This window comes from Engraulis encrasicolus, chromosome 6 (genome assembly GCF_034702125.1).
Source record: "Engraulis encrasicolus isolate BLACKSEA-1 chromosome 6, IST_EnEncr_1.0, whole genome shotgun sequence".
In the NCBI taxonomy this organism is placed as follows: Eukaryota; Metazoa; Chordata; class Actinopteri; order Clupeiformes; family Engraulidae; genus Engraulis; species Engraulis encrasicolus.
Genome location: NC_085862.1, coordinates 12,612,255 through 12,638,891, shown reverse-complemented (window position 1 = coordinate 12,638,891; position 26,637 = coordinate 12,612,255). Strand labels below are relative to the sequence as shown.

Sequence of the window (26,637 nt, the reverse complement as noted above, 5' to 3'; positions counted from 1 at the left end):
AGTATAATCACGCAGCCCCCAAGAGGCAGGGGGGCCCATTCGAGGCAGGGGGCCCACATGGGCACTTGACTTGATGAAACGGTATTACCACATTACCACATGGTATTAGGCACTGTTTTTCCGTTAGGGCGGGCATTCTTGGTAGCTTGCAGCGGGGCCTGAAGTAATGGCGTTATGCCAGTGACTCCAATTTCCTGTTTGTGTTTAATCCGTTTTCTTAACCAGGTGGCGGCGCAGTGGGTGGGTCCTCGCGAGGTCTACCCCGACGAGACGCCGGAGCTGGCCGCCGTGCTCACCGCACTGGCCACCGCCCGGGTGGAGCGAGCAGACGTGGGGTACAAGGGCACCCAGCTCAAGGCACTACTGGTACTCGACGGAGGACAGAAGGTGGTCTTCAAGCCCAAGAGGTAGGAAGGGTGTAAGTGTGTATGTGCGCACGTGTGTGTGTGTGTGTGTGCGTGTGTGTGCGTGCGTGTGTGTGCGTGCGTGTGTGTGCGCGTGTGTGTGCGCGCGTGTGTGTGTGTGCGCTCTTCTGTGTGTGCGCGCTTCTGTGTGTGCGCGCGTGTGTGTGTGTGCGCTTGTGTGTGTGTGTGTGTGTGTGTGTGTGTGTGTGTGTGTGTGCGCGTGCGTGTGCGTGCGTGCGTGCGTGCGTGCGTGCGTATAGGGTAAAGGGTTGGGTTGGAGGAATGTGATGTCAGTGCAGCCTTCTTCGCTCCCTCTAATCCTGCAGGCATTCAGGGTGTTGGCTCTCTCTCATCTACAGTGCAGCTTCCCCAAAGCCATTCAGGGTGTTCGCTCTCTCTCATCTCCAGCACAACTTCCCCAAAGCCATTCAGGGTGTTTGCTCTCTCTCATCTCCAGCACAGCTTCCCCAAAGCCATTCAGGGTGTTTGCTCTCTCTCATCTCCAGCACAGCTTCCCCAAAGCCATTCAGGGTGTTTGCTCTCTCTCATCTCCAGCTTCCCCAGCGTCCCCATGCCCCAGGGCTCACTCTACTGTACTCCTCCCCAGGGCTCGGCTGGCCATCTGGCATAGCGGGCATTTCCCGGTGGGCCCTGCACCCTCATGGGCCCCTTTTTTCAGATTTTTTTTTTTTTTAAATGTCATTTCTGTGCCGCCAATTATGAGGGGCCCATTTAAAGGGACACTGTGCAGGAAATTGTCAAAATAGGTACTAAGTAATAAATGAATATTTTCTAGTATGACCCAAGTACAGTCATTTTTGCAGCTAAAAATGGCTATTTCTGAAAATTCAAAATGGCGGACCATGGAGAAGATCCCCCTTTTCATGTATGAAAAAATGTATTTTTTCAAGTCATAATGAATACTTAGAATTTGATGGTGGTGATAAGTATTCATGAAAAAGGTAACATTATTGAATGGGCAGCATGAATTCTGGAAATTAACAACTAAAAATCTCACACAGTGTCCCTTTAAGCAAAAAGTGCCCGGGCCCTATTTCTCGCCCAGCCCAGCCCTGCTCCTGCCTGTCCTGTCCTGTCCTGACCAAGCCAGCCAGGGCTCATGTTCAGGCCTTCATTAACCCATTCATTTTTAATAAGGTCCCACCTTTAAAGGTTTTGAATTTTTTGGAATGTATTGATGTTAAGAAGCGTATTTAGTCTCTTAATTTATACAGTTGTGTTTCCTTTTTTTTTAAATGTGATGCAATGTTTTTTTTTTCTCTATCTTTATTGGCCATGATATAGCCATAGCTGCTGAAATGGTAATAAATGTAAACAATCAATCAATCAATCAATCATTAACCCATTCATGCCTAAAGCACCTGCAAAAAAAGGCTGCTGAATGCCTAAGCTCCTTTTAAGAAAAGTTCCCTTCAGCGTAAAAAAAAAACCTAAATATCTCAGCCTCTGAAGCACATAAAAACATGCAATATGTTGCATTTAAACGCAAAGACCCTCTTGCATTAGAATGTGTTCCTTCAGCTCTCACTCTCTCTCTCTCACACACGCGCACACACACACACACACACACACACACAGGCGCACAAACGCATACACTAGGGCTGGGCGGTTTTGGAAAAAATTAGCATCACGGTTTTCTTGATGAAAATTGATATCACGGTTTTCTGCACGGTTTTTTGATATGCGACGATTTCCCCCCAAATCTTAATCTTTCTGAGGAAAAGATCTCAAATTAAATGTTAAAATGAGATAAAATCATGAATTTAAATTAATCTCCATTTATATTTTATCATTTTTTTCATTTCAATAATATTTTCTATAATTTATAGTTTATATTTCCCTATCCAAGAAAGTCTCAAATTAGAGAAAATGCAGCATTTTATAAAATAACCTAAAATCTTGACCAGGGTGCCATAGATTTTTCAAGGAAGAAGGTTTAAATGATTATAAGCAGCTGTTTTGGGCTTTTTTCCAAGACAGCCCAAAACAGCTTATTTCGTTCTACACCTGGCAACACTAATTGCTTATTTGTCGTTCTACACCTGGCAACACATCCGGCGTGTTGCGCTGCCGCTGGACTAGCGAGTAAACAACAGTGGGACAGAAACGAAACAGACTGAAGACAGACACGGAAAACAAACGGATTTACTTGACATTGTGTGCATATTGTCTTTGAATTAAAGTCCAAATCCAACGTAGAAGGTATTTTGTCCGGTAGTTTGTGTCATATTGCGATGTGTTTCGCTCCTATTTTGCCCCCAAATCATTTCAAACAAATATAGCAATGTAGCAATGTATCTTGTCTGCCCATTGCATTTGAAAGCTAGGCTACTTTAGCTTATAAGCAGTCTTAACAGCAGCGCGCACAACAATTGGGATGGTAATTAAATACAGTTAAGAATCAGATAACTGTTGTAGCCTGTTAACATAGCACCACATAGAATTGCCTTTTATTTAACTTTGTGAGATCAAAGGTAGGCTAAATGAATTGAAATGTTTGTCATGATTCATCCATGCCATGTGTGTTTATCATGTTTCACTCTCACTAGCCTCTAGCGCGTAACCAATTATTTTATTAGTTCAATCAACATCTTACATTGTGGTGACATTCCCTAGTAGAACAGCAACAACAGTGGACTTAGCAGAGTTGAAATAAAGTGTCAGAGACTTATGAATTAGAAGAATCTTTGGAAGTGTGACACGGAGTATGAAGCTCACGCACATAACATTTTGGCTATAAACAACAACAACAAAACCGTCTCTCATCAAAAAGAGAACCTTGTGTAGTGTAAAACCGAGATCACGGTTTTTAAACCGTACACCGCCCAGCTTACACACACAGGAAATGTCAGAGACAGAATAGATGTAGGAATGGGTTCATGGTGCTGTGAGAGAGACAGTCTGTAAGCCACAGTTAGTCTAGACACTGATTATCACCGCATGCATGGGCAGCAGTGACACACACACACACACACACACACACACACACACACACACAGGCCGCCTTTCCACTTACTCCTGTTTTCATTTCATCGACTAGGCGTACTGAAACTCATCTGATGTGCTTTCATTTAATACTGCATGCTAGTTTCAAAAAAGAGGACGTTTTTGACAAATTTAATTTCAGCTTTAATGTCCTTTGAAGGATATGAGCCTTATCTAGAAGGATGTCTTCACTAGTTTCAAGAACTTTTAAAGTGTGTGCGTGTGCATGTGTGTGCGCGCGTGTGTGTGTGTGTGCGTACGTACGTACGCGTGTGTGTGTAAGACTGCAGTAAAGGCTGGCTTTTTGGCAGGGGCAGAGCTATTGGGGAAGCGAACAGTGCATTTGCCCCCAGGCCGAGGGCCCTCCTGTGTTGTTGGTGGGGGCCCTACTGTCAACTTGGCAGGCAATATGGGGGGCCCTGTCAGTGTCTTTCCCTGGGGCCCTGTGCACAGTTGTTGCGCCACTGCTTTTCGGTGGGTTATTGCTGCAGAGAAGGAGGTGATAGACTGTGGGCTAGATTTCGTAGCTCCTTTAGAAAGCGATTTTCGTTCTCACTCTCGAGTGGCAACTTGATTTTTCTAATATAACCTCCTGACAATATGTAAAGCATTATTCTGGCTGTTGCCACGCTGAAAAGTTGCACGTTGATATTAAAAAATAACGAAAATAAAAAAGACTGGGGATGACGTCACATAATGCACAGTCAATGGGAAGTCTCCGCCCCTCAAAGTTGAAAAGGGAATATTTATCCGCATATCGGGCTTTTTTCATAGGCAGATAATTCACCTAATCATTGAAACAACGTAGGCATTTCATTCCTAACCATTTTGCTGTCACTGGAAAAAACAGCTTGCATTTCTTTACTGACACGTAGTTTTTTTGGTGAATTGATCTACCCCGTAACCTCATTGCTCTATTCTTGCTTTGAGGAAACAGACCTGTCCTCTTTTTGACATTTATCTCTCGTTGCCTAATGATGGTTAGGTTAGGTTAGGTTAGGTTTCTTTATTAGTCTCCACGAAGGAGAAATTTGCTTTGGAGACAGGGAGGTTGCAGCATCATAAAGAACACATAGGACACATGACACCAACACAGAAAAACAAACAACAGTAAAACAATAGAGGAAAAACAGTGTAGGCCTACATGCTCAGAAGCACTGGATGTCCTAACCCACTGCCCCTGACCCATCCAGTCCACGCCCCCCCCCTATACACACACACACACACACACACTCAGTACACCCCCCCCATACACACACACACACACACACACACACACGCGCACACAGCTCAGTACCCCCCCCCACACACACACACACACACACCGTCCTACAACCAACCACACCTTCACCCTGCAATAAATAACTAGGTTACATCCATTCCATAGTTTACATTAAAAATAAATAAATAAATAAATAAATAAATAAAAATAGTAAACACAGGGATGCATTCATGTTTACATATCCCCCTCCCAGCTTTTACCCTAGTTTCCATCCCCACCAACAGTCCCAACACTTGCTACAGAGGTCCATTTTGTCCCACTCAATCTCTCTTATTCTCTGTTTATTCAGTAGCTTGATTGAATGGGGTATAAAGGAATTAAATTAAAACGATTATATTTGCACCAGGGGAGTCTGAACCTCCTCCCAGAGTTCAGAAAGATGTATTCTCCATTTAGTGCATGATCACCATCCGCTACAATGGCATTCGCCTGACTGATAGTGGCCTGCTCAAAGAGCTCCTGCGGGTTAAGGGGGGGCATTACATCAGACAACCGAACACTAACAGCGAAAAAGAGCACTTCTGAAAGTTTGAGAGATTTTTTTTTTTGCATGTACAGTACATAACAAGTGAGCCCACTTACCGCCCAACTTGTAACTTTTTGCCATGAAATCTGACGGTTCCGGGTAGCATGCACGCGCTAGCTGTATTCTGCCTCGTTGACTTTGCATGGACGTGACGTCACTCGGTCGGCTAGTTTTTGTTGTCATTTTTATAACTCAATGTGCAAGTTTTGAGGATGGCAACAGCCAAAATATTGATTAATGGGTTGTCAGGGGGTTATATAAGCAAAAATAAAGTTGCCACTCGTTAGCACCAACGAACTGACAAGATATGAGACTGGGCCCACCACCTATGAAGAGGGAGGGGTGAAGGGGCCTGGTTATTTAGTCAGAAGACATTAGGAGAGAAATTTACTGCAGCTCTGTGGTGTGGTATGTGTGAAACGAAGAAGACCCTCTGTACTGTACAAAGCAGACACAGTGATGGTGGCTGCCTTAGACACGCTGAAACACACACACACACACACACACACACACACACACACACACACACACACACACACACACACACACACACACACACACACACACCTTTAGTCAATAGCCTAGCACTGACAGCAGGCTGCCTTATAGACAGGTTGAGACTGGTTGAAGCTTACAGCCTGGTATGCGGCCAGCGCTAATCCTTCACACCATGACAGCTGACACACACACACACACACACACACAGAGGAGAAAAAAAAACGTTCATTAAGTTGAAAGCAAACAAAATCTGCAGAAAATCCAAAAATATCAACAACAACATTCTGTCTAACATATCTGAAACTCAGGAGGGATAACCCTGCAGCACTGCAAGCAGTTTACTGAGAGAAGGATAACATCAGAGAGCGAGAGAGAAATAGACTCTTGCAGGGCTGATAGTATTCAGGCTTCATGCCTGATTCAGGCTTGACAGAGTTTGCAAAACTAAAAACATTGATAATAATTAGCCATTAGGTTATTCTTATCTCAGAAAGTGTTACAGGTTCAGGGGTTTCTTCTACTATCAGGCTTGAATAATGGTCATACACAGGCTATTAAATGTTTGAATAATGTGTCAAAATAGGCCTGCGTTACGTCACTATGCAGTATCTTGTCGTCGTCGTTAGAGCAGGGGAAAAGTTCAGGCTCAGGATTTTTTTTTCTCTATCACCCCTGCTCTTGGTTCTGGTCGCATGGTTCTGGTCGCTATTAGAGAAAGCCTCTTGGTTCTGGCCTCTTGGTTCTGGCCTCTTGGTTCTGGTCTCCTCCATCTGTACCACCTGCTGCATACGCAGTCACACTCCCGTCCAAAATGCCCCCTACCATGCCTATACACCACATCCTGTGGTACAGGAATTCCAAGGCAGAGGGTGTTTGTGTGTGCTTGAGCGTGAGCATACTTTTTTCCAGTTTCCGTGCTGTGGTCCTCTTATCGCTCCACCATCATTCACACAACATTTGTTGTGAACTTTTAAGTGTGTGTGTGTCTGTCTTTCTGTCTGTCTGTCTGTCTGTCTGTCTGTCTGTCTGTCTGTCTGTCTGTCTGTCTGTCTGTCTGTCTGTCTGTCTGTCTGTCTAAGCTTCCGTCTGTCTACTCACACCAAACATTTTTCCTACAGCAGGGGTTCTCAAACTTCTTTGGGCTGCAGACCCCTAATAGTCTGGACCTGTTTTGCAAGGACTCCCCTCATAATTGCACTGCAAATTACAATTAGCACAAGTGTTTGAAATACCCTAGTCATTTTAGTTTCCCCAGGGGTCTCTCTCTCTCTCTCTCTCTCTCTCTCTCTCTCTCTCTCTCTCTCTCTCTCTCTCTCTCTCTCTCTCTCTCTCTCTCTCTCTCTCTCTCTCTCTCTCTCTCTCTCTCTCTCTCTCTCTCTGATTTTAATGACCGCATAGGTCCACAGATGCCCGAGGTCTCTGCTATTAGTGGAGGAGTGTTTAATTCATACTGTAGGTCAGCCGTTCCCAAACTTTCCCCCCCGCGCACCCCCTTTTACATTTCAGTGTGTCTCGCGCACCCCGTAAGCAGATGTTGCACAGCCACACATTTTGGGCAATCCTCATTTCCAATAGACCTGACATTTTTTCTGCCATCATTGGAACTTGTTGCATGACAAGTCTAGGAGTTATAAATTACACTTCAGATGGATCCTTCCAGCATACAATTCACCAAACAATTAAAAACTATGTAATGTTTATGAATGCTGTATAAAAACACACATATCAGCCATTGCTCTATTCAGCTCGCGCACCCCCTTGTGGCAGGCCGTGCACCCCCAGGGGTGCATGCACCATAGTTTGGGAAACCCTGCTGTAGGTTATTCTTTATCTGATATTGATTGGTTAGCCAAGCTGAAAGTACTGTATGTCATTAGGGGAATAGGATCTTTTTAATGGATTTCTACTTTCACATTTCATATCGATAAACTATACAATAGTAATTGCATCAAGTGATACCTATTCTCAGTGTTGTTATTTCCCCATTGGTAAGGCCCCAACATAATACATTATTCTGTACAATACGGCCCTGCCGTGGCCAACCGATAGGGCAATCGCCTGCCATGCGGCTGACCAGGGTTCGATTCCCGGCCCATGTCATTTAGTGACCCCTCCCCGTCTCTCTCCCAAGTCGCTTCCTGTCCACCTCTCACACTGTCCTATCAAATAAAGTCGAAAAAGACAACAACAACAAAAAACGTTATTCTGTACAATGCATACAATGCAGCATGTTCCTTTATCAACGCAAATTCAGTGAACATTGTCAAGGCCTTGACCTTGCCATCAGCAACACCTCAAGTTTCCACTGAGACCTATTCAGAGAAAATTCTTAGAATTTGTTTGATCTTTTGATCATGCAATCATCACACCCCTCCTCCCACAAGTATATGGAAACTAAATCCCCCATGCAAGTTTGATATTCGATAAGACACACACAGAGTGTTGCGCAGAGGTGGAAAACCCTAACTAACAAACCACACACACCAACCACCGAATTTCCACTTGTAGCCACACCATACATGAGGACAAGCTTGAAACCCACCACCCCTGGGGCTGGTTAGCTTCTGTTTTCAACCGACCCAGATCCTGATCAGATCTTGGCAGTATACAGTATTTGCTTTACAGCAAATCAAGCTCCCTTGTTTTGTTCAATAGCAAATCAGAAATGGAAACCCTAGACCCTGCGCTGGCTCAATTGACATGACAACCAGTTTTGGTACATTTGACCTCAGTCCTTAACCCCTTAATGCACACCGTACCTCCTAGCACTACACTACTATGACAGTGCACAGGGCCTTTAGTGATTAAATACGACTTGGGTCATTGCCATTCTGGTAACAGCTTATTTATAATGCTGTGTCTTAAGGGGTTAATTAAGCACCATGTAATATTGCAACCATGTAATCTTGCACAATCTAGCTACAATAAGAAAAACTTGTTTTTAGCTTTTCTCTGGTGGTGTGACTTTTACGCAATGTGTGACCAGTGTGTATGTGTGTTGCGCATGCAAGAAAAGCAACAAATACATGGTGGGCAAACGAATGCATGAGGAGCAAGCATACTCAAGCATTTTCTGTGAGGAAATACAATCGATTGATGCTCTCAACATTCTACCAATGATGGCTGAAACTGAACAGAATTTGTCTTGCTGTCCCACTTTGTTGTGTTGTATGTTATGAGTGTCTAGATTTGAAATTTAGGGGGGGGGGACGTATTATAATGGTTTGGCACTCAACGCATTATAATGGTTTGGCACTCAACGCATGGGGAAAATAATTGCACTTCATACGAGCATGGTATTCAATGTCTTAAGAACACCACATCCCCACACCCATAACCCTCCAAACACACTAGTCACTGTTTACACACACACACACACACACACACTGGCGTCCCTGCCTGTTGGTCTGCGCTACAGAGCCAGACACTGGGCTCACCCATCCATCCATCCATCAGTCTGTCCCATCTGACACCCACGTCTCCCAAGGACAGACTGATGGATAGGACCAATCACAACGTGCTACGGTAGATTAAAGAGCAGTGCACAGGACCAATCACAACGTGCTACGGTAGATTAAAGAGCAGTGCATAGGACCAATCACAACGTGCTACGGTAGATTAAAGAGCAGTGCACAGGACCAATCACAACGTGCTACGGTAGATTAAAGAGCAGTGCACAGGACCAATCACAACGTGCTACGGTAGATTAAAGAGCAGTGCACAGGACCAATCACAACGTGCTACGGTAGATTAAAGAGCAGTGCACAGGACCAATCACAACGTGCTACGGTAGATTAAAGAGCAGTGCACAGGACCAATCACAACGTGCTACGGTAGATTAAAGAGCAGTGCACAGGACCAATCACAACGTGCTACGGTAGATTAAAGAGCAGTGCATAGGACCAATCACAACGTGCTACGGTAGATTAAAGAGCAGTGCACAGGACCAATCACAACGTGCTACGGTAGATTAAAGAGCAGTGCACAGGACCAATCACAACGTGCTACGGTAGATTAAAGAGCAGTGCACAGGACCAATCACAACGTGCTACAGTAGATTAAAGAGCAGTAGGTACTGTACATTGGGAGGGCGGTCACAGCAGGTCACCTGTAGCCTGGCTCTCACGCAGACCCTTCGTGCTTCGTGCATCTTCGTTAAACTTTGTGAGCTCGCACGAGGGTCTGGAAATCTTAGACGAGCCCGAACGGAATCAGATATTTCACAGCCTGTCCAATCAGAATCGCAGGGCGGGGTCGCAGGGCAGGGTATATACAAGTCAGAGGTTGAAGTAGTAAGTGATTAAAAAAAAGCCATGTGAATTCTCCAATCGGTTCGAGCTGTTTTGAACACACCAGCGCCTTTCCAGAGCTAAGCGATTGTCAACGTTCCAGATTGCGTGAGAACCAGGTTAGGTCACTTGGCCACCTGAGAGGCTACTTGTCTTGTCAGGCTGCTGTGTAGTTATTGTTTGGTGACGTCAGTGTAAAAGGTGTGAGATGTGTTTGTATGAGTGTGTAAGTTGTGACAATTTTAAGTTTGAATTTTTTGATTAGCTTTTGTATTACCTTTTTTATTTTATTTTATTTTAAATATTCTCCCTATGAGTAGCTTTATTCATCAGATGGTTTCATTTTATTTCATGGACACCCATCTGATCTCGCAGCATTGGGATTCACTTCACTCTGCGTTGAAATTGCCCACAATTTTTACACTGTATTTCTCTCCTTCTCTCTCTCTCTCTCTGCCCCCCCCCCCCCCCCCCCCCCCTCCCCCCCGCCCCCCCCCCCCCCCCCTCCCCCCCCCCCACCCCCCCCCCCCCCCCCCCCCCCCCCCCCCCCCACCCCCCCCCCCCCCCCTCCCCACCCCCCCCCCCCCCCCTCCCCCCCCCCCCCCCCCCCCCCCCCCCCCCCCCCCCCCCCCCCCCCNCCCCCACCCCCCCCCCCCCCCCCCACCCCCCCCCCCCCCCCACCCCCCCCCCCCCCCCCCCACCCCCCCCCCCCCCCCCCCCCACCCCCCCCTCTCTCTCTCTCTCTCTCTCTCTCTCTCTCTCTCTCTCTGCCCCCCCTCTCTCTCCCTCTCTCAGGTACAGTAGAGATTATGTAGTAGAAGGTGAACCTTACGCTGGCTACGATCGGCACAATGCAGAAGTGGCAGCCTTCCACCTGGACAGGTAAACACATACACACACACACATACACACTATTTGCTGCATTTCTTCGAGTTTTGCTTTGCTTCTCAATGTGAATTTAAGGAACTTACAAACCCCAACTCCGGTGAAGTTGGGACGTTTGGTAAACAGTGCATAAAATCAAAATGCTATCATTTTCAAAACATTCAATCTATTCATTAGATGGAGAATAGTGAAAAGACAACATATTAAGTGTTAAAACCGAGAAAAAATATTCTTTTGGGGGACATATGTACTCATTTCTAATTTGATAAATCCAACACGTCTCAAAAGAGTTGGGACGGGGACAATAAATGGCAGCAAATGTTGAGGAAGACTAAAAGCAAAACAAAAGACAACACTTAACAGTTAAATACATTAACCGATGAGATGATTTTATATAAAAAACAGTGTTAATTCCTATCTTGGACATGATTTCACCAGCTTAAATGGTGGGTGTATTCCTTGTCATGTTTTGCAATGTTTTCCTTTCTGTAGTGCTTACATTGTGACAGGTCTTGACCAAAAGCCCACCATTTTATCACCTGCTGGTCCTTATGATGGAGCCAAACTGTTAAAATATAGTAGAGAATGCAATTTGACCTTACTATGTGGCAGTAATCGAAGATCTCCCTTCAAAATATAATGCATGAGTGGCTTTTCATGCTGTTTAAAACCCATTTATACCATTCAGCACTGTATTTAACTCTACAGATGAGTGAGAACATCTTAACCAATGCACTACTGTACCCGCATGCCATCATGGAGGCTGACTTTTGGAGTTAGCACTAACACAAGTTGGATGGTCCATTTTCACTGTAGCACAGGATGTGCAATGCTCTATTATTGTCAAAAAGAATGGACTTCTACAACTTCTGCTGACTTCTGTAAGCAAAGGACAGTTTCCCATGTCTTCTGGGTCTATTTCAAGTGAGCTCAAGTGCTTAGGAGAATGTTACACCCCTGTATCATTTGCACGCATTAAGCATTCTTAATATGGTCAATTTTCAATAGCTCTAATTCCTGGAGTGCTAGAGTGAGACTACAGCCAATATATATTTCATGATGTCATGAACTTATACAATGATTTTAATAACAAAAATATGTCTTATATACACTCAATCGTGGTAAATCAAAGGGAATTCAAAAATGTATGTAATAACTATGGTAATTATTCCCTTTGCATCTTTAATTCTGAGTGACTCAGCCTCTCTGTGATGATCTCATATCTGGACACATATATTGTCCGTCAGTACAATTAATTTTGAAATGTTCTTTGTTGTTTTATCTTATTTGGATATTTACTAAATTTCACTGATCCCCATCCCAACTTATTTGAGACGTGTTGCATTTATCAAATTAGAAATGAGTACATATGTCCCCCAACACAATATTTTTTCTCGGTTTTAACACTTAATATGTTGTCTTTTAACTATTCTCCATCTAATGAATAGATTGAATGTTTTGAAAATGAAAGCATTTTGATTTTATTCACTGTTTACCAAACGTCCCAACTTCACCGGAGTTGGGGTTTGTAGAACAGCTCACCCAAAGCAATGCTTGCTGGACTTCTTTTCCCCCTGGCAGGATTCTGGGTTTCAGAAGAGCGCCCCTGGTGGTCGGGAGGTTAGTGAACCTGCGCACGGAAATCAAGCCAGTGGCAACCGACCAGCTGGTCAGCACCTTCCTCATGCAAGGTAAAACACGCACGCACACACACACACACACACACACACACACACACACACACACACACACACACACCCTCATGCAAGGTATACCTCTCACACACACACACACACGCACGCACACACACAACACAGATATACAAGGTACAAAAGTTAAACCTCACTCGTCTTTCTTCACTCAATGATAAAACAGCTCTATTCAGCCAACATTGTTCATTTAATCTCTAATATCATGAGCCTAAAGCTGTGTTATGCAGTTCCTGGCGCTGGTATTATATTGTTGGACAGAAGGGTGCACTAGAGACCTGGCTGTAGTGTAGTAGTGTAGTGTAGTGCGTATCGGTTGGGAAATAATGTACGAGATGTGATGGAAAGTTCAGGAATACTGCTACTGCTGGTACTGATGATGATGATGATGGTGGTGTTGGTTGGGAATCCTCTGGGTTTCCGGTAATTTCCTCCTCCTAAGCAATGCTGCTACTAATGATGACGGTGATGATGATGATGATGATGATGTTGGTTGGGAATCCTCTCGTTGTGTGTCCCTCCCTGCCTGGTATTCTCTCCCTCTCCAACGGATAACGGGCATCATGACATGGGCTTCCCCGGAGCTTCCTTCCCTGTAGCCAGTTAAGGCATGACCTCTTTTGGCATCCTCCTCCAAAGCATAGTTCCATTTCTATTTATTCGCTTAGGGGGCTAGCCCCTTGAGATAGGATATCTCGTTTTTGAGGGGGTCCCCAGGACAAACAGTAAATTACAATTACAAAACACTGAGCAGGACAACACTTTTGCACAGACCGACACTACATTCACACAAAATCTTCCCCACTCTGCCCTGCCAGAGCTTTTACATTACATTACATTAGATTACATTGCATTATAACCAAAGCGACTTTCAAAAGAGGACATAATCAAGCCAACATCACAAGTGAATACAAAGTGCACAGGAGATATACAGAACAACAAGTGCAGTTGCAAAGAGGGGTTAGTTTTTTTTTTTTTTTAATTTTTATAGAGTAAATAACGAGTACACACACACACAAACTAAACTAAACTAAACATCATGTCAGAAGTCTGCCCTGGGGCAAGGCCAGAGCTTTTACAGGAATAGCACTCTTAGGAAAGTGGAGGCGTGTGCGGGCAGTGTATTTTTATCAGTATTCTGATCTGCTCATAATCAACTAAGCAAAAGGTCAGATTTGTGTTTCGCTCAGTCAATATGAGCTAGAAAATGTGTGTGCACCCTGTTGCTGCCAGTCTTCAGGAGTGGGAGAAATCAAAACACAGATTAAAGTCTTCCAGTACAGCAGAGTTACCGTGAGATGGGTATGTTTTTAGTTTTTTTTCATCTTTGGGATATTTTCATTCTTCCCAGAAGAAGGCAGTGGAATGCATGAGTGAGCAACTGCTCTTGAAATGTGTCTGAAGGGCCCTGCCATGGCCAACCGGTAGGGCACTCGTCTACCCTGTGGCTGACCCAGGTTCAATTCCCGGCCCCGGTCCTTTGCCGATTCCTCCCCATCTATCTCCCCATTCGCTTCCTGTCCACCTCTCACACTGTCCTGTCAAATAAAGTCGAAAAAGATCAACAAAAATCTTTTTATTTTAAAAGAAATGTGTGTTGGTTGACTACAGTAGGTTGACTGCAGTACTATCACAGCTCAAAGTGCTCTCACAATAAAAAATGACAAATGACAAACGGCAAGGAATAGAGCACAGTACTTTATGCAGCACACTGCCCAAGGTAGTAGCAGGTATGGTAAGATTCTAGTATTCTCGACTCTCTCTCTTCGCAACACTTCTCAGGTAGTGCATGTCTCATGTGTGCAAGACTAAATTAATTCACACACACCAGTACTCTTGTAGTCTAGTTCGCACATTCTCAATCTTTTACTCATCTTTCTCACATACCACACACACACACACACACACACACACACACACACACACACACACACACACACACACACACACACACACACACACACACACACACACACACACACACACACACAGACACACACATTCATAAACATTTTTATGCACGTAGTTCAAAAAACAGGAGTAGGAGAGAAACTGTGTTGTTGTGACTCACGCTGGTTGGCACTGCAGGGACTTCACCCAGTCGTCCTCCCCTCCTGGTGTCCTGGCATTCCCCTTTGAATGGAGAGTGGAGAGTGGACGTTTCACCAACGTTTTGGGCCCATTTTTGACCCAATTAACCACGAGTGTCAAACTGAAATTGACTGTGGGCCAAAATCAAAATCTTGAATGAAGTTGCGGGCCAAACTGAATACTTATTTTAAAAGATTGACTAAAATTGTGCAGACACCCACTCATAGTTACATTTCGCACACAATTTTTGGTGGCCAAGATTTGGGCCTCGGGTCTGAGTTTGACATCCATGCAATAAACCATAAGGCACTCGGCACGCTTGCTGCAAGCTGCAAATTACATGCGTCACCGCGAACAACCGACTGCACATGCTTGCTTTAAAAGCAGTAGACCAACACGCAAAATACTGGCGGTGTCATCCAGTGGGCAGACAGAACAGCATCCCCGGGCAAGGAGACGATACTGCTACTACTTCTACATTTGCACACTCCTTTGTCGAAGTCAACGGGGAAGTATGATCCCAAATCGCATGTTTGTAATTTTGGACAAGCTCGAGCCTCAAGGCGCTCTTGAAAAGTTGCCGCCATCGTCATTTTCTCCAGAAGCACTCGAATGGAACTGTGCAGTCTTTCGTGCGATCTGCTCCAGCCAGTTTGAAGATATCGCACCTAACACACACGTTTGGTTGCAGTATTAAAATTGCAGTAGTAAAATTGACATGAACTACGGAAGTTAACGCGCTCATGAACGAATCGTGCCTGTGCAAGCGTATCCTACAGCAAGCATACCGCGCAGGGCTTGAAAACGAAATTATTTTTCAAACGTTCCGTTCCGAACGGTTCAGGCAAGTTTCAGTTTAACGTTTTCGTTCCTGCAATCGTTCCCCCACAAAAATATCGTTCCTGAACCGGTTCGGAACGAAAAATAACGTTCGTTCTTAACGTTCCTGCAGTGTTTAACGGCAATATTAAGTCTATTTTCGTGGACTTTATCTTAGAACAGACGTACTCATTATTTCCCCTTGATTTACACAGCTATTCTCAAAAATAATAACACACCCAAAAACACTCAGATGGGCTATCCATCCTGGCAGATTTAACCGGATGCCTATAATTCTTATCAAAAGTAGCCTATGCCAGCCCAGTAGCGGTGGGTGGATGTTGATTAGGGAGGCACAATACAGAATAGCCAGAGAGAGTTTTAAAAATAGCCGGAGAGAGTTCCTAAAAAAATCTCTGGAATAGCGCAGGTAAACGTCAGCATAATAAGAGGTGTCGATAGGCATGGATTTCAGTTCTTGCCTAGCTCTAGCCTATTTAATAGGCCATGATGAGGTTTGCAGCAAGTGAACCGTGTAAGTAAAAGGGACACAGTTTGCTCCACAAAAAAATCCCAAACTGTTTTGAGATGTGCACGATGCAAGGGGTCACTAGTTCTAGAGAAGGGACAGGTTGCATAGTCTGAAACCTCGGATATGCTCTCAGATATCGGCTACCAACCATTCCAGTGCAAGTCCATCACCACAAAACCGGAGACCTTTTGTAACAGACAAGCGTCACAAAATAGTAAGTTTCCACGTAGTCCATCCCATCAGCCCAGCCCTCTGCACGACAGAAGAGAATAATAACTTAAACAACAACAAATGCGCTGTCTTTCTCTATCCCTGCTTGTTGTCACACGCGACCTACTGTTATTCGTGATGACAGCCAGGATATATTGCGCAATAGGCTACTGAGGAAACCATCGAAACATTGAGCGGGCCAGCTAACGTCAGATAGCGTCTGTCCATCTGCCACGAATGACTTTATCCCGCATTGACCACAACAACAGATAAATAAGACGTCCTTGATTACAGCACATAAAACACCAGCTCTCACCTCTCTTCTCTACAACCGACAGTGGGATACACTGCGCACAACAAACGCACTTCAGTAACTTTACGACAACATAATTTGCCATAACCGCATTGAACATCGAGGCACTCGGCGGTGCCATTACAAGTAGTAAGCTAAACATGACTTACCCACCAGTTGCCTCTCGAGACGAGCACTCTGCGAATTAGGTTCATCAAATCGCCTATCCAATTCCTTTGCAAATCATAGACTGTATGGTCCAAATACTCTGTCCCTGTAGGAATCCCAACACCGATCTCAAGACATGTTCTCTTTTGCTCTCCATGGTGTCAATATAAAACTCTGTAGGCGGCGGCCTACTGTCCGTGAATGAGACTGAAGAACAGCGCGGGTAAAGTGTCATTTCTCTTACAAAAACTTATTTGATATTGGTGGTCAACAACTTTAGGGCGGGTTTATTAGAGCCAACTTCCAATCACTACGAGAAAGCCAGGAGAACAGACAGTTTAGTTCTAGTTTCCTATCAAAATCTCTGAGAAGCACATCCTAAAATTTACCCAGGAAGCTTCTCCATACAATGCACAGTCGCACTCTGATTGGCCAATGCTCCTCAATATTTTATCAATCGGCGGCAAGAGCTCAGGTGAAGCAAAATGCTGTTGCATACATGTTTCCCCTCATACACGTCAGTAGCCGAACTAAAAGACTGCTTGTCGCCATGGTTACTCCTCAAACAAAATCGTGCACTTGTATGAAATATAGAGAACGAAAAGAAAACCGTTATTAACCGGTTTGTGGATTTCAGAATAACGTTTTTGTTCCGGAACACTTGAAGACCATTTCGTTTTCGTTTCCGTTTCCGTTCCTTGTAAAATTCCATAAAATTTCGTTCGTTTTCGGTTTTCGTTTTCGTTCCTTGAACCGGTTCGGAGCCCTGTTACCACGGGCTTAAAACTCAAATAGATAGTCAACAGCAACACATGGCAATTATTTCGATTTTTAGAAAATGATTTCAAGGCCCACTTAGAATGCCTTGAATATTAGTAATGCCTTACACCTTACCCCTGGCCCTACCTGCAGTGGTGGAATTTGTGTATATTTGTGTGTATTTTTGTAAATTGTACTTTTTTTTGTAAACTGTACTTTAGGGTGTCATCTGGTATTTTATCTTTATTTTAGTGGGTTAGCATGACAAACGGCCATTTCGGCGCACATTTTTCTGTAACTCCCTTGCATGCAACATCATGTGGTAATGCCGTGGTAAAAAGTTGTTTCAGTGGCTTTACCCAAACCAAAAAGTCAGTGTGGCAATGTGTTGCAAGGTTTCTTACAGTCTCTCTTTCTCTCTCTCCCTCCCTCCCTCCCACTTCTCTCTCTCTCTCTCTCTCCCTCCCTCCCTCCCTCCCACCTCTATCTCTCTCTCTCATAAACACTCCCTCCCCCCCCTCTCTCCCTCCCTCCTCCTCTTCTCTCTGTTTCTCTCTCTCCCTCCCTTCCCCTCTCTCTCTCTCTCTCTCCCTCTCTATCTCTCTCTTTCTCTCTCTCTCTCTCTCTCTCTCTCTCTCTCTCTCTCTCTCTCTCTCTCTCTCTCTCTCTCTCTCTCTCTCTCCCCCACCCCACCCCTCTCTCTCTCTCTCTCTCTCTCTCTCTCTCTCTCTCTCTCTCTCTCTCTCTCTCTCTCTTTCTGCCCCCCTCCTCCTCCTCTCCACCTGCAGGCAACAACACCTGTTTCTATGGGAAGTGCTACTACTGCCGTGAGAGTGAGCCTGCGTGTGCGGAGGGGGAGGTGATGGAGGGCTCGGTGACGCTGTGGTTGCCAGATGTGTGGCCTCTGCAGAAGCACAGACACCCCTGGGGACGCACCTACCGCGAGGGCAAGCTGGCCAGGTGAGAACTACAACTAGAACTAGAGCCTACCGGGAGACCAAAATGGCCAGGTGACAACTAGAACTAGAGCCTACCGGGAGACCAAAATGGCGAGGTGACAACTAGAACTAGAGCCTACCGGGAGACCAAAATGGCCAGGTGACAATTAGAACTACAACTAGAACTACAACTAGAGCCTACCGGGAGACCAAAATGGCCAGGTGACAATTAGAACTACAACTAGAACTACAACTAGAGCCTACCGGGAGACCAAAATGGCCAGGTGACAACTAGAACCAGAACTAGAACTATAATCTACCGGGAGACCAAGCTGGCCAGGTGAGAACTAGCCTGATTATCATCGACTTTCAAATCTCTTCGAGATTTGGTCTGACCAAGAGCATAACAATTAACATTTCCCAAACTGCATGGTTGACAAGACTCCCGACAAAATGGGCGTTCCAGTTTTTTTTGGAACTCAGAAAGTACTTGCATTGCTCTTGACCTGACTGGTAGCAATGCTGAAAGTAGGAGGGCACGGCCTGGCTAGGTGAGAACTAGAACTACAATTTACCGGGAGACCAAACTGGCCGGGTGAGAACTAGAACTGGAACCAGAACCTACCGAGTGACCAAGCTGGCCAGGTGAGAACTGGAACCAGAACCTACCGGGAGACCAAGCTGGCCAGGTGAGAACTGGAACCAGAACCTACCGGGAGACCAAGCTGGCCAGGTGAGAACTGGAACCAGAACCTACCGGGAGACCAAACTGGCCAGGTGAGAACTGGAACCAGAACCTACCGGGAGACCAAGCTGGCCAGGTGAGAGAAGAGACGATGGTAGCAGGCTTCACTCACAGTTCATTAATGACTTTGAGGTTGCTGTCCCGAATAAAAACTTCAGTTTAAACGGAAAAGGGCGCACCTTGCATAGTTGCATTAAATGTCTTTTTTTTGTGCACAGATGCGTTTTGGCCTGTGCCTTCCTCAGTGGCCACTGTGGACATTATGGAGGGGGTACACTATGTAGCTCTCTCTCTCGCGCGCGCGCGCGCTCTCTCTCGCTCTCTTGCTCTCTCGCTCTCTCGCTTTTTCTGTCAAGGAGAGAAAAAGCCTATGGCCATGTCATGTTTGACATGTTGAGGGCTCTCTCTCTCTCTCTCTCTCTCTCTCTCTCTCTCTCTCTCTCTCTCTCTCTCTGTCTCTCTCTCTCTCTCTCTCTCTCTCTCTCTCTCTCTCTCTCTCTCTCTCTCTACCGGTCACGTACATTGGTACTGTGGTCGTTTACTGTAGTCACATGTCTGTGTCACCCTGTGATGTTGTGTGACCATCACTACACCGCTACACTCACTACTGTCGCTTTGCTTTCACAACACTGCGGTCACTTGCCAGGCAATTCAGTAAAGGGAACTTTCTCTCTCTCTCTCTCTGTTTCTCTCTGTTTCTCTCCGTTTCTCTTCCCCTGTGTGTCTGGCTGGCTCTGGGTGTCCCTTGTGGTCTGCCGTACGCCAGATCTGGTAAAACTGTATCGTGTCACCTCTCATCATCTCACCTCTTCTCTCGCTTTCTGTTAATTACACTTTCATTCTTTCTTTCGGACTCTCTCTCTCTCTCTTACTCTCTCTGTCTAGCGCTCTCTCTCTCTCTCTCTCTCTGTCTCCCTCTCTCACTCTCTCTTTCTCTCAGTCTCTGTCTGTCTCGCTTTCTCTGTCTCACACATACATTGCGTACCTGGTACCACACAACATATTATACACGCAATTTCTCTTTCACTCAAACTCTCACCCACTCAAACGCACACGATCATGTTCTCTGCTGCTCCGCAAAGCCACATCTCATCTACTCCGTCTTCCTCTTTTGCCTTGAGAGAGAGAGAGAGAGAGAGAGAGAGAGAGAGAGAGAGAGAGAGCGAGAGAGAGAGAGAGAGAGAGAGAGAGCCTATATATATAACAGCAATGAGGGCAGTGTGTGTGTGCCTGTGTGCGTGCGCGTGTGCACATGTATGTGTGTGTGTGCGTGCGTTCGCGTGCGTGCGTGTGTTTGGCCCATCTCTGCCTTTCTATTTTTAAAGCCCCACTGCTATCCAAGAGTGTATTTAGTGCAGCAGAACCCAGTGAGGGGATGAGATGAGAGGTGTGGTCTGTGGAGTACAAAAGGGGCCTGCTCCCCTCTCAAGAGGATGAAGCTCAGGGAGGATTCAAAGCTTCCCAGGGTCACTTTATCAGGACCTGTTTGAGAGAGAGAGAGAGAGAGAGAGAGAGAGAGAGAGAGAGAGAGAGAGAGAGAGAGAGAGAGAGAGAGAGAGAGAGAGAGAGAGAGAGAGAGAGAGAGAGAGAGAGAGAGAGAGAGAGAGAGAGAGAGAGAGAGAGAGAGAGAATTCAAAGCTGGCAAGGGATACTTTATCAGGACCTGTTTAAGAAAGAGAGAAAGGATTCAAAGCTGCCCATGGTTACTTTATCAGGACCTGTTTTATCGGATTCAGCTTTTGCACATCTCAGCAGTTTAAACAGAAGCTCAGAGGAAAATTTCTCTGAGGACATCCTCACAGAACATAATGTCCTACACGCATACACACACTCACACACACTCACGCACTCACGCACAAACACATAGACTCACATAGACTCCCATAGACACACTTGGACTCTCCCATCGAGAGCAGGAGGCCTGATATTAAAATCTGTTGGAGGGCTTAACATTTGGAAGAGTTCCCCTGACCAGATGTGTTGTGTTGTGTTTGTTTGTTTGTTTGTTGTCAGGGTGTCTGCGTGTGTGTCTGCGTGTGTGTGTGTGTGTGTGTGTGTGTGTGTGTGTGTGTGTGTGTGTGTGTGTGTGTGTGTGTGTGTGTGTGTGTGTGTGTGTGTGTGTGTGTGTGAGTGTGAGAGAGACATTTATCTATGGACTCATCTCATGATGAAGCTCATCTATGGTCGCCAAGCCACTGTGTGTCAGTGTGTCCGGCAGTTAGCCGGGTTAAACAAAACAGCTAACTAGATATTGTTCAATATCTGCAGTTATAGGCAGTCTGCATATTTGGAGGAGGAGATGCCACTTGTACCCCTGAACAGGCTTTAAACCAGTATAACTTTAGTATTTATGTAGAAGACACATTATTGCTTCTTTAATAGTGTTGGTTCGTTGTATTGTTTTTCAATAATTATTGGTCCTCCCGAATAAAGTAATGAAAGTGTGTGTGTGCGTGCGCGTGCGCGAGCATGTCGTGTGCGTTTATGCGTGCAGCAGGACATTATGTTCTATGAGGATGTCGTTTGTAATTGTGTGTGTGTGTGTGTGTGTGTGTGTGTGTGTGTGTGTGTGTGTGTGTGTGTGTGTGTGTGTGTGTGTGTGTGTGTGTGTGTGTGTGTGTGTGTGTGTGTGTATGTGTGTGTGTGTGTGTGTGCGTCCGTGCGTCCGTGCGTCCTCAGGTGGGAGTATGATGACAGCTACTGCGAAGCGGTGAAGAAGATGCCTCCGTACGACGCGGGGCCCCGCCTCCTGGACGTCATCGACACCGCCATCTTCGACTACCTGATCGGCAACGCAGACCGACATCACTACGAGAGTTTCCAAGACGACGGAGGAGCCAGCATGCTCATACTGCTGGACAACGCCAAGAGGTGAGGAGAGAGGGATGCAGAGAGGTAATGGGAGGGAGAGAGAGGGAGAGGTAAGGGGAGGGATGGAGAGAGATGTAAGGGGAGGGAGGGAGAGGGGGACAGGAGAGAGAGGTAAAGGGAGGGAGGAAGAGAGAGGGAGAGAACAGGGGAGAGGTAAGGGGAGGGAGAGAGAGAGCGGTAAAGAGAGAGCAGGAGAGAGAGGTTAGAGATGGAGAGAGAGAGGGGAGAGAGAGTGGTAGGAGGAGAGATAGATGGAGAGAGAGAGAGGGGTGAGTGGAGAGAGAGAGAGAGAGATAACACTGGAGAACACCAAGAGGTGGGGAGTGAGAACATGAGGGAGAGAGAGAGAGAGAGAGAAAGTAAAGAGAGAGAGAGAGAGAGAGAGAGAGAGAGAGAGAAAGTAAAGAGAGAGAGAGAGAAAGTAAAGAGAGAGAGAAAGTAATACTGGGTACATGAGAAAAAGAGAAGGACACACCTGAAGAGAGGGAGAGAATGGGGAAGGAAGGAGTGTGTCCATCCTCCATTTAGTTATCATGTGAGAGCTCCTCGTGTGGTGTGGGCGTCATGTGAGGGATTGATACTGACACATCATGTGAGGGCAGTGTGATAGAGTGGGCCGCACACTGCGGTGGAGCCCCTTTATTTAATTAAAGCCTGTTTAGACACACCATTAGAAATTTGCTGTCACCAGAACGGCAATGACCAAGTCGTAATGCATTACTAAAGGCCCTGTGTTTTGTCATAGTAGAGTAGTACTATGGCACTTCACTTTTCAGTGACTATTACTGCGTGGCACTGGAGGTATCTATATATATATACAGTGCCCTCCATTATTATTGGCACCCCTGGTTGAGATGTGTTTTTTAGCTTCCAATTATTATTATTTTTCCCTAAATAATATGGGACCTTAATGGAAAAAAAAGAGAAAAATCCAACCTTCAATACAAGTGCATTTATTCAGTGGGGAAAAAATCCCACATAAAGAAATAATTATTTGACATCAAATAATGTGTGTCACAATTATTAGCACCCCTGTTGTTAATATTTTGTACAACCCCCTTTTGCCAACAAAACAGCACCTAATCTTCTCCTGTAATGTTTCACAAGATGGGAAAAGACAGAAAGAGGGATCTTCAGCCATTCCTCTTTGCAGAATCTCTCTAAATCATCCAGAGACCTGGGTCCTCTCCTCTGTACTCTCCTCTTCAGCTCACCCCACAGGTTCTCAATGGGGTTGAGGTCTGGGGACTGAGATGGCCATGGGAGGAGCTTGATTTTGTGTCTGGTTAACCATTTCTGTGTAGATTTGGCCATATGTTTAGGGTCATTGTCTTGCTGAAAGACCCAGTGACGACCCATCTTCAGCTTTTTGGCAGAGGGCAACAGATTTTGATTTAAAATGTCCTGGTATTTCAAAGCATTCATGATGCCATGCACCCTAACAAGCTTCCCAGGGCCTTTGGAAGCGAAACAGCCCCACAGCATCACTGACCCACCCCCATACTTCACAGTGGGTATGAGGTGCTTTTCAGCATGCGCATCTTTCGTGGCACGCCAGACCCACTTAGAGTGTTTGTTGCCAAAAAGCTCAATCTTGGTCTCATCTGACCAAAGCACACGGTCCCAGTTGAAGCCCCAATACCGCTGGGCGAACTCCAGACGTTTGCGTTTATGATTGTGGGTGAGGAAAGGTTTTCTCCGTGCATGCCTCCCAAACAGCTTGTTGGCGTGTAGACAGCGCCTGATGGTTGATTTGGAGACTTTGTGACCCCAGGATGCTACCATTTGTTGTAATTCTGTAACAGTGAGCTTTGGAGATATTTTGATTTCTCTTACCATCCTCCTCACTGTGCGTGGTGGCAAAATAAACTTGGGTCCTCGTCCAGGCTTGTTTACCACTGTTCCAGTTGTTTTGAACTTCTTAATTATTCCTCTCACAGTAGATATGGGCAGCTGCAGTTGAGTGGCAATCTTCTTGTAGCCTCTGCCTGACCTGTGAAGGTCGACGCACATCTGCCTCACTTGTATGCTGTGTTCCTTTGTCTTTCCCATGTTTAAGAGTGGATAAGAGAAATGGCCTCGGTGTCACGTCATAGTTATACCCCAGGGAAACAGGAAGTGATGAATTACTAATTAAATGTTCCTACATACTCTGGTAAACTTTGTAAACTACTGTAGAAATGACAGAAATGCTTCAATTATATTTATTTCCTGGGAATTGTTAAGGGTGCCAATAATTGTGGAACAGGTGATTTAATGAAAAATAATTATTTTTTAGTCAGGGATTTTTTTTATTTTCCTACAATTCATTTGAGTTGAAGGCTACATTTTCCTACAATTTTCAGTGTGACAGTATTCTTCTGCAATAAACACTGAATTTATTTTAAGGCTTTTAACACATCTCAACCAGGGGTGCCAATAATTATGGAGGGCACTGTATATATATATATATATATATATATATATATTATGGGGCTACATAAACAGCTATACATACTAAACGCCTCATTTTTGTCATCTGCTGTCCTGAAACAAGCCTGTCGTGTCGCACAGTGTGAGCATTCTGCTCGCATCCGACCGTCGACTCGTGTAGTGTGAGGACGTGAGTCGTAAGATGTTAACTTTTAAATAGTGAAATTCCCTCGTGCCGTGTGAGCAGGAACTTAATACCCACGATTGAAAATTTCGCACAGTGTATGCCCACCTTAAGGTGATGTATTCTCAGGATTTTACATTCAGAGGTAGAATTTGTTCCATCTTCCAAACAAAAAAGTTTGGTTAGTGTCATGCATTTTAGCAGTACAGTGTATAGCAGTGTTTCCCAACCTTTTTTGTCTCGCGTACCCCCTACGCCTCTTAGTTGTGCCATGATTACCCCCCAATTCATGTTCTATATCACTTTCTTTGTCCTGATGTGACCGCTCCATACATTTGTTATAATAATACAATTTTTCCAAGTACCCCCTGCAGTGTGCTCGCGTACCCCTAGTGGTACACGTACCCCTGGTTGGGAAACACTGGTGTATAGTATAGTGCATCTAGCAGATTTATTACTATACGTTTATACATTTAACAGTACGAAATGTATGGCACACCTCATGGCCCATGCACCAAGCAACTCTCTCCAAACCCATAGACATACTGTATAATGTGAATTCCTTGTTGCTCCCACAGTAGCATGGGCCAGTCTAGGCCGCCCATGTGTCTCTCAATACTGTGTCCAGACCAAGGGCGACCTACGCTGCCTGGTAGCGGAGGTAGCTGAAGAAGTTTCGCCATGAATTTGCTTCATTCGCTCGGGATGCTTCATTAGCTAATCACATAACGGCTCTGACTTGACAGCCAATGTTCAGGAAAAAATTTAGGTCTGTAAAAAGTATAAAACATTTAAGTATTGTAAATATTTTAACTGGTATGCTTGAAGCACGTTTAAGTCTTACAGTATACTCCCAAGTACATGAAATAACATAAATGTAATACTATAATCCACATTGTTACTCAGTGCTAGTACATTGAACACAGTCACATTAGTGATACACATTCATACTGTAGTGTAGTACAACTGACATTTACAGTCATTACAGTGCTACAGAGATTTCAGATACACAGATCACTCTTACTCAATCTTGTACCACCTTCCTATATTTAGTCTCTAACCTTCAGCCACCATTCTTTGTTTAATCACCATCTTACCTCCCACCATAAGATGGTAGGAAGTGTGAGCCTATATATATCAGGAGATCTACATGACCATCGTAAAGATGGTGGGAACATTTTTTTGTGCACCAATATTTTCATGCAGACCAAAGATATTCCTTCAAGATAAAAGGCTTTTTGTTTGAGAAATGTAGCTCCAAGAAGAGCATTGCATGATGGGACATGCATGATGGTTAAATGCACTTTTTTAAACACACTTTGAAGATATTTGGGTGAAGTATAATCATGGTGTCCTTAGAAAAAGTATAATAGCAATATGTTAAAGTGATGTACTTTAAAGCGCACTTTATACAATCACAGTTCAAAGACATTTGGGTGAAGTATAATCATAGTGCACTTTAAAAAAAGTACAATTGCAATATGTTATTACAAAATACACTTGTAGTAAGTTCACTTTTAGAACACTGTCAGTATATTCCTCAAAATACACAACCCTTGACAACAAACACCTACCACCTTAACGGGGCCTCCTGAAAACTGATTTTAAAAAAATTGATAGTGACGCGTGTCTGCCACCGCCTGACCCGTCACGACCTCCTTGACTAATGGAAGGTCTACAGGAAGCTCTCTGCTGGTGTGGAGTGGGTTGCCCCTGTCTACTGCTCTGAGTTGGATGACCACAGCTAAAGGGTCAACAAGGGCGTCAGTGACATGACGACATACTCACACAACATATACTGTATCAAACCTTCATGGAGCACAGTTTAACCCAGAGGCCAAGAGAATGGCTCAGAGCCATAGGTCATCAGAAGACGAGTCAAGCGTAAAAGTAAAAACAGAAACACAGTTTCCTTCCAATACAGGTAACTCATCTGAGTAACCAGTGGACAGACCTGTGTACCTGTCTTACGATCAGCTGACTCTGCACTGGTTGGATGAAGTTTGTGAAGTTTTTT

General features: G+C 45.0%; 1 protein-coding gene across 1 annotated transcript in view; it reads left to right on the top strand.

Annotated features, from left to right (window-relative positions):
* fam20b (FAM20B glycosaminoglycan xylosylkinase) overlaps positions 1-26,637 on the top strand; it is a 56,365-nt gene that overhangs the window by 18,808 nt on the left and 10,920 nt on the right. Inside the window, exons 5-9 of the mRNA XM_063200660.1 lie at positions 226-407; positions 10,801-10,887; positions 12,472-12,581; positions 18,259-18,430; positions 21,833-22,024. Coding sequence (XP_063056730.1) covers positions 226-407; positions 10,801-10,887; positions 12,472-12,581; positions 18,259-18,430; positions 21,833-22,024 — 743 coding nt within the window. The remainder of the gene's footprint in view (positions 1-225; positions 408-10,800; positions 10,888-12,471; positions 12,582-18,258; positions 18,431-21,832; positions 22,025-26,637) is intronic.